The 9114-nt window shown below is 41.0% G+C and overlaps 1 protein-coding gene across 1 annotated transcript; it reads right to left on the reverse strand.

Annotated features, from left to right (window-relative positions):
* Nucleotides 1-494: 494 nt before the first annotated feature.
* AQP4 (aquaporin 4) lies at nt 495-6296 on the reverse strand. The gene is made up of 4 exons (XM_010144568.1): nt 5885-6296; nt 4797-4961; nt 4349-4429; nt 495-1780 (listed from the first exon to the last, which is right to left on the reverse strand). Exons 1-4 carry the CDS (start codon nt 6263-6265, stop codon nt 1502-1504), a joined length of 906 nt encoding a protein of 301 aa, XP_010142870.1. The 5' UTR covers nt 6266-6296; the 3' UTR covers nt 495-1501.
* Nucleotides 6297-9114: the final 2818 nt, after the last annotated feature.

A 9114-nucleotide genomic window follows, 5' to 3' on the forward strand; every position in this document is an offset into this window, starting at 1 on the left:
GGAGTAGCTTTTCAATTTCAAAATAAAAAGTATACAATTACAGTAATAATACCATGCTCCTGACTGCTCTGCAGCTGCATATTGTAAAACTCAAAGCCACCAATCAGAAACAAAAGCAGTATGTCAGTAACAGCTTTACAGAAATACTCTGCAGGAGTGATTACGTATGTCAAAATACTCCTACAAGGGAAAGAATGATTAGCGAACACGTTTCACGACCCTTTCCCCCTAAAAAACCCTGGAAGTGCTTGCATCTTTTCCTAACAACAGATAAAGAAACCTTTGCCAGAGGTGTAATCAAGTCTGAATGAACACTGGAACAAGCATGGATCCTGTTCAAATAGTTAGGCATCGGTTACAATAAAACACCAGAAGCATTCATATTTTTATCATCTGTTATAAAAAATATTTCCCAATCAGTGTTTCAATACAGTTAAAAGTTAAAAACCCTCTACATTACTAATAAATTAAAAAACCCATAACTCCAACCATCTTGTAAGAAAGTAGGTAAGTAATTTAAACCTTTAGTTCACATAAATTAGCACAGAAATGTGTATTTGAACAAGTGCACTGAAAACAGATATGCCTTCTTTTCTTCTGATATCTCTTATTTGAGTTATTAAGTAACAGGAAAGCCTTTATATTCTTTGCATGACCTTGAGAGTCTGCTAACACTAATAGTCAATAGTCAAACCCCAGGAGAATGTTTCACCAGATAGACAATGACAAGAGGGAGCATGAAGTACAATCAAATGCTTTTCAGCCTTATCACAGTCGACTTCAATGTTCCATTTCAGCGTATTTACTCTCAGGAAGGTATGAAGGTAATACTCTTACACTGCAAATCACATGAGTGAAATCTGATGGGGTGATAGAATTGTTTTTTCTTTTTTAAACCTATTAAAGTCTGATTTTTTTCAGAGGTAGTTTGCTAGGCAATAGTAATGCACGAGTGGAAAAAATACTCCTTTGCTTGACTGTGGATATAACTCTTAAATACTGTTGGTGCTGTCCCTGAACCTCGCAGAGAACGCTTAACTGTTAAGGTGTTCTAATCAGAGCTGACAACAGCCAATTAAGTGTCAGAAGAACAATCTGATAAGTAGGTCTTCACGTCTATAGGCATTTCCTGACATGTCTTAACTGTCAATCTGAATGTTAAATATCTCTGTCTTTATCTTATTATTGACTGATTTATTAAAGGAGAATGTTTTCATCTCTTTTTTTGATTTTGGGGTTGCTCTAGAAAGAACAAAAGGAAAATATGAGGAACAACTCTTGATTTGGAATAATAGATGGGGAATCCTAATTACAGCAAAGTCCTAATCTTCCAACTGAGCGGGCGTATGGCTTGGTGACACCACTACCATGCAGCTACCCAGATCATACCTCTCAAGAAACGTAAAGGCTCAGTCTAGAGGAGATCTGTTTCTTTAATAGGTGGAAGGACATCTGTGGACGTGCTAGCAGACTGCTCTCTGCTTTCAGTGCTTCTTGCTAGTCATACAGAAGACAACACCTCACTGGATGGATCTCTTCCCTTCTTGTCCTCGCCCCTGTCGATATCAATCACATGAACTATGCCAGGCTTCAGGATCAGGTCGTCGGTCTCTACGTGGCTCCTGTTATCATCCACCTCGATGTACTTCCCTTTGGATGGCTGCGTAGCCTTACTGAAGACATCTTTAAAACGGCGCTTGAGTTCAATGTCTGGGCAATAGACGTACTCATAAAGAGCACCGGCAAGGACTGCTCCTATTATTGGTCCCACCCAATATACCTGCAAAAAGAGGTGGAAAAAAAGACAGGCATTAAGCTCTAGAGCAAATAAAGAAGCCGGGGTCTCAGAGAAAAGCCTATCACTACAGACTGCTCCCAGAAAAGTTTCTGCAAAATGCCCTGGCCCAACTGTTAAAACCAACTCCCCAGAAGTGCATGGTCACCTTGCTCCCTGGCTTTCATAAACTGGGATGAAGTGTGCCATCACACCAGCTGATGGGACAGAGAAGAGTAACCACCACAGATTTCACCGATGGTGACCTGGTTAAGTGACTGCTCTAAAAGCACAGATGAGGTTGGTTAAAACACAGTCTCTTAGGCAGGTAACAGCATTAGTCCTAGTAATTTTTTTTTCATTCTGCCTCCTTCCAGTCTCTCTCTCTCTCGCACATATGTTTCATCCCCTTCAGAAAGATTCCCTAGTCATTTTGAATCCAGTCATCTAAACCACCTCGCATCTGTGGTGCAGCTCTTCCCTAAAAACTCTCTATGCCAGACAGAGTTTAGGGAATCACCAGGCAGTGGAGCCCATGAAGCAGAGGAGAAGAGTGACTTATGCTAACATGTCAGTAAGGTACAAGCACTAATTCCCTGATGCCTGCAAAATATTTCAGGCTGCATGGCTGGTTACCAATGTTTTGGGGCAGGCTGGCTGAGTGGTGGTGAAGCTATGGACATCTCCCATGGACAGACAATGCAGACATTCTCTCTGGCTGCCCCATCTTCTCCCATTAATAGAAAGCAGATTTTTTTCCCCTCTTTATGAGGGATATAACTTTTTTTTTAACTTTGAGAAATAAGACAAAAGTACAGGTTATTCATCATCCTTATTTGGATCAATCATAACTATAACAGTTATTGAGACAAAAAAGGCCACGGATTCTAGTGGATGTATGTCAGTACAGCTCTGTAGTCACAACATATAGCTGCTCTGGCACAGCTTTGCTTTTAAACTAGCAGGGATTGAGAAGCAGGCCCACGTCTTCAAAGAGAAATAGTTTTGTCAAGTTTTATTGATTCATCTCTTTCAAGAGACCTCCTTTAAATTTTCATTGCTCATTGCAGCTGTAAGACAACATAAGCAGACTGTTTGCAAGAAGACACACTAAATAAACACCGATGTAGAAAACCGATTTTCTTTCTGCATTTTCACCCGAGGTGACAAAGAACTTTTAAGGAAACAAAACCTTTCCCAGTGTACACACAAACAGTTCTGCTTCAGTATTTCAGACTCACATTTCCAGAATAGTCCAACTTTGGCTTCTGATCCAGCAGGCAGTTACCTGATTATCTAATTTGAATAAGCAAATACAACCAACAGACACAACTGTGTAGTGTACCTATCTATTTCAGCATGACAGGCAGCAACTCAATAACATTAGTAGGTGCAGAAGCCCATGGGCATCTGTCAATGGCATGCCAACATCACTGCTCTGGAGAGGGAGAAAAGGCCATCTTTCCAAGTGACGAGGACACTAGCTAAGCTTCTCCTACAAGTTTTTCCATGGTACATTTGTTTATTGTTTATAGCTTTAGTTATAAATTACAGGCTCCCTCAGAGTATGGATAATTAATCTCATGGAAAACTACAGCCGTTTTTCGTATGAACAAGCCATTCACTGATAACTGGGTAAATCTGCCTCAATAGGATCACTCTTGGGAACATGAGGAACATTGACAAGTTACACATGGTATCGTGTTTGCAGAATTGGAGCCTTAGGGCCTGAAGACAATGCTATTTCTGTTATTAGCTGCAGTGGGAGCAGTGAGGGCTTCATGCTTTAAAAATCAAAAAAGTCCTTATATGCACTGTAATACGCAGCTCTTAGAGTTAGCATTGGAATTGTCCCTAGAAGTGCTTTCTCTGTCTTTAATTAGGTGAGGCTGAGCTGCAGTCCCTCTCTCCCTTATAAAATGTGAATTGGTTTTTAATAAGTTCAATGGTGGGACGCTATAGAAAATTACCGCACCATTGACAGTCTGTTTATCAAATCGTTTCCTGTGCAAATACTCCTAGTTAAGCTGATGATGCTTCCAGACTGAAGCAGGTAACATCTGGTCTGGTCTGCGAAGAGCAGACTGCAACCCCTTCGTCTCTCGCTGCAGGCATTTGCCAAGGCAGGTTTTCCCCTGGGAGCCAGATCACAGAGGGTCCCTGCTCTCATTTTATACGCCTGCCCCAGTTTGCTGCAGAACCAGGTGAAACGTGAAGCCGACAGAATTACTTCCATAACTTCTCACCAGCGTGACTGGGGGGTTTGCAATCTGCCTCAGAGGGTTTTTTCTTTTCTAACAGTTCAATTCTTTCAGTCTCGCTGGATTGCTTTTTTCCTTTTGAACTTTTTATATGATTTCCTTTCTACCCCAGCTACTACCTTCACAAAACGGCCCCTGAGTAGCAAGATGCTGTTCCAGGGCGAGGATTATACCAAAGCTTGTGGCAGGTCAGTGCCTGTCTTCCTCAGTCGTGGTCCCTATGGGACATACTGGGATAGAAAACTAAATGATGTATGAAAAGTCCTGATAGCTGTTTGTTGCTATGGTGAAGGAAGCATGAAATCAGAGTTACCCATTGGTTTTCCCATTTCCCCATGATGACAGCAGGTCCAAATGATCGAGCAGGGTTCATACTGGCACCGGTGTAATTGATCTAAAGCAGAGACAAAATGCTACCTGTTATTATAAAGTCTTTAAGATGGTTATGCCGTTTCTGCTGGTCTTTGTACTATGGGGACACCCTAGGTTTGCATGGCCTTTAATCTTTACTGCAAGTATTGTCACTCTCCCAAGTCTCAGCAGAGAATTAACAGTCATCATAAACAGACAGAAAACCTCTAATGCAACACCGTACCCCGGGGACCCTCCTGCTACTCCAATGGGTTTTGGCATGGATTCATAAAGAATATAGCAGCTATATAGCTACAGCAGCTATGAAGGTCTCAGAAGTTTCCGTTTACTTCTGAAGTAGTCACAAAGGGACAAGGGGTCTATTTTTTAAAGCGAAGATGTTAACTTACAGCAAATAAATGTCCAATTGCAACAGAAAATCCAATTGCTAATGCTACTGAACCAGTGACATCACTTCGTTTTGAATCACAGCTGGCAAAAATAGTAAAAACCAGCTGGAATGTAATTATCAACTCCACCAGGAGTCCATGGCCAGCGGAAAGATCCCCATGCACCTGGAAGAAGGGAAAGAAACACTGGAAATGAAGCAAAGGTGATTCTGTAAATCAGAAAGACACCACATATCTAAGTTGTATTTCCAAGAAAGGTATTTCTAAATGGCACACAGTGGAAGATAATGATGAAACTTAGATGTACCTGTGCCCCCCTGCCCCCAACTTTTCTCCCTTTTTTTTTCTTTCTTTTTTTTTTTTTTAAATTTTGAGAGCCATGGGAAATTACTTCTGGACTGAGAACAGAAGGCTTAACAGTAACGTCCGACAAGAACTTCAAAGTTAGACTGCAGAAGTATAGTTTACTATAACATAGGGATTTGCAAATGCTGCACTTCCCGTTCACCATTTTTTTTCTTGGGAGCACTGTAATTTACTATTCAATTATAAGTTCATTAATTAGCCCTGACTTAATTAATTTAAATTTCAATTAAAAATTAAGCAGTGCGCGGCTCAAGTGCATTTTTAATAAGTCCTGCAACAGGGCTAACTGATGGCATTCCTTATTAGTTTAGAACAAAGCTGAAATCTAAGCCACAATCTATTTCAAAAGTATGTCATTTTAAATTGATGTTTTTTCAATCCCCATCATAATGGCATAGAATTAATTTCCCCCTCCCCAGCCCACATAAAAATGGCATTTCACGCATGTATTATTTAAATTTTGTATGTAAATTAACATTACCTGCTGTCATCAGATTTGGGGAAGTTCTAGGAAAGAGAACTTCTATAAAAAGAACAGCTATAGATATTAGACTGCATAAACCCATCCTAAAGAGAACTTTAAACCTTGTCTAGAGGTTGTAAATAAACCCGCAAGCTCTTAAAATCTCTACTTGAGCTCTTTATTCTGCATACCACTGATATTATTTTCTTAGGTTCTAAGCTAGCCTAGTTCAAGAGCCGGAGGAAGGAGTAGTGATTACCGCAGTGACTCCCAGGCCTCCCACCACGCTTGGTGGCGTGATGAGGTAAAGGATGCCTGCGCCCACAATGGCCCCCAGGCACTGGGCAAGAATGTAGAAGACGGACTTGGCGAGGCTGATCTTCCTTGTGCAGACCATTGCCACTGTCACAGCAGGGTTAATGTGGCCTCCGCTGATGTGTCCAAAGCACTGCACCATGGTTGCAATGCTGAGTCCAAAGCAGAGGGAGATAAGGACCATGTCTACAGGCAGTGGCTTCTCTGCTCCACCCCAGTTGATTGTGGAGCCGAGGCTGAGGAGGACAAAAATGAGCATGGCCAAAAATTCTGCTGAAACGGCTTTCCAGAAGGCCTGAGTCCAGACTCCTTTAAATGCCACCATGATGCTCTCACAGTTACACAGACGTCCACACTTACTGAAAAAGAAAATGAAGTTTCATCAGAAGTCACCAAATAAGCTTATGCTCTACTGTTGGGGGTTGCTATCCAGCAGACTTTGGAGAGAAGGTGGTAATGCTGAGTATTCTTGGGCTGGGGCAACCACAGACTGCGCTCTGAGAGCAGACTGCGCTTAAAGCACGACCAGTGTTTTGAGTGTCTGCGGGACACAGCGTAATTAACCCCGCTTGTGCTCAGTCCGTCTGTATAGCTTCAGTTCACAAACAGCAACCTCTGTATCCTTTGAAGTGAGTGAGTACGAAAATAAGTATTTCCTTCTACATTAGCTGACCTCTGCCTGACTTAGAGTCTGTACAGCCCTACCACTTCCACTGGCCCGTTGACCATCATGCTCATTAAATCAGCGGGTATCCTCTTTTTCTAAGCAAATCTGTACTTTTCACAAAGCAGGCATGATAATTAAATAAAAAGCAGTATCTTAGTCACACCCTAATGGTTTTGGTAACAGTGTAGTGTTGGGAGGTTACCCTAGGAGCAGTAAGAGAAAATCTATTTGTTTGAACAATCACATAGACCAATATTTCAATTTATATTTACGCAAAGAGCAGTTTCTTCACTGTGGATGTCGGGTAAAAATTCAATTCAGGAGAACAGATACAGTCCTAAATTCTGACCTTTACATCAATCATGCAATCAGCAAAGGGCTTTCTTTTGGGCTAAGGGTGCTAAGTAAGGTGTGGAATAGAGCAATATTTTCTGTGTGTTCACAGAAAGAATTCTGTGTGGAAAAGAAGTGTCTTGATTTTCCTCTCTGTCTGGAGATGCTACTTGTTAGTCTACACTGCCTTCCTGATGAGTTACAATTTTGCTACATGTTCAGATACCTATGAAAGTGGGTCACCAAAGAAAAGTTATTTGTGGTATTAATAAATTAGGAGAATAAGCCAAAAGGGAAGCATTTTAATGAGTTTCTAAGGAATGCTAACAAGATTCTTCTCTAAAAACAAAAGTAAAAAACCGCCAACCCCTCCAAAAAGTAGAAAACAAAAGAAAGAATATTCAGCTTCTACATTTGGGAACAGAATTTCAAGTGAAGGATGGATGAATTTATGCTCTGTTATCTAAGGTAACTGAGCTACAATGCATATTTAATACCACTTACATCAGAAAGAAGCACAAAAAGCATGTCTGCCCATGAATTTCTTAGCAGTTGCAATGAATTAGGGAAAGGCAATTTAATCCTGTGATTTGAGCAAATAATTTGTTTTCCTATCTATCTCATTTCTTATGCTAATTTACTGTGTATTTTGGATAGGTCATTTGAACTCCATCTGAGTTCTCCAGACTCTCAGATGAGAACAAGAATTACATTATTTCCTGCAAATAACAGTTGTGAAGTGCTTGTGAAGTGATCTGAGAGTGGGCCTTGCTTTGCTACCGAAGAATTGAAACCAGAACCTCGAGAGAACAGCCATCCCCAAAACCTTCTGATTCTGAGTCAAACTCAAGACAAACATAGAGATGTTTTTGTAAGATCTCATATTAACACTCAGTTAATGACCAACTATCTAGACTAGACTTTTTGTTCAAAATGGCTCCAAATTCATTGCTGCTCACAGATATTTGGTAGCTTTTACCTTTGAACTCTATGCCCAGAGTCTCGCTGAAACCTAAAGGCTTACCTCAGACACCCTTACTGCTTCCTCACTAAAAATTTATTTTAGTGGGCTTAGTAAGACATAGGTGCTACATCCACTCTGAGAAAAGCTCATTTTCCCAGGGCATGGCCCAGGTGAACATTCTGTGTAGGGATGAAGCATATCCTGAATCCCACGGAAAAGAAACCTAGATGCATAGACAAGGGAAGTGGCACTCATCCACCCTTTCACCCCCAATCCAGTTGGGATATGACCTAGATTTCTCTGAGCTTTTGCTTGCTAATCAAAATGCAAGTTCGGGTGTTTTATTCTAGACTTCTCCAAAATTTTCAACCACTAAGGGCACTATGAAGGGAACGTAGGTTTTTGGAGCATGGGAAAGAGGGGCAGACTGACTCTTGACTTCTTTGTCCTAGTGTGCCTGACAATCTCTTTCTGTATGCAGAGAATAGTGAGATCTGCAAACAATAACATTCTTTCATCCTGCAGAAGTGGACAGAAAAGGGTGTTTGTATTTGGTATTAAAATAGTGCAGTTCCCTCTAGTTATGGAACGTCTTGGAAGAACACATTAAGAGTGAGTGTGTGTGCACATGCACGCATGTGTGCGACAGGGAGACAGGAAGGATCCTAAGAACACACCTGCTACTGAACTGCTGATGGGCTTGTCTACAAGGAGGCTACCTCCTAAGAAGGGAGTATCTCATACTGTTTCTCCAGCTGAGACCACATCCAGTCAATTCAGTCAATAATATTACAGCCCTGTAAACATACGAATGCTGCACACAAGCCAAAAGCGTAACTAAAACACAGAAGCAAGCTTGCTCATCAACATAAAGTTTCTGTTCTTCTAAAGCAATATACTACATGGGAAAAAACCCCACAGTGTTAGAACTACACTGTCAGCCATACTTTGATAGTTAATGATCTATACATCTATCTTTAATGCACACGTTTTTCTGAAGCAGTCTGTTTTTCTATGATTTCAACACCCAGCAAAATGTCCAGCTGTCATGGCCAAATTTTTGTATCAAACTGCACACCTTTCTTCCCCACAGCAAAACCTTAGTAACCAAAAGCTATTTTTGAGCCCTGAGTCCAGGATTTCACTTTAATCCAAAGGATATCAGCAACTTAGAAATCAACACCCTCTCCAACATCTACTACTTTTTCGG

This window comes from Buceros rhinoceros, unplaced genomic scaffold, assembly GCF_000710305.1.
Source record: "Buceros rhinoceros silvestris isolate BGI_N320 unplaced genomic scaffold, ASM71030v1 scaffold16021, whole genome shotgun sequence".
Taxonomy (NCBI): Eukaryota; Metazoa; Chordata; class Aves; order Bucerotiformes; family Bucerotidae; genus Buceros; species Buceros rhinoceros.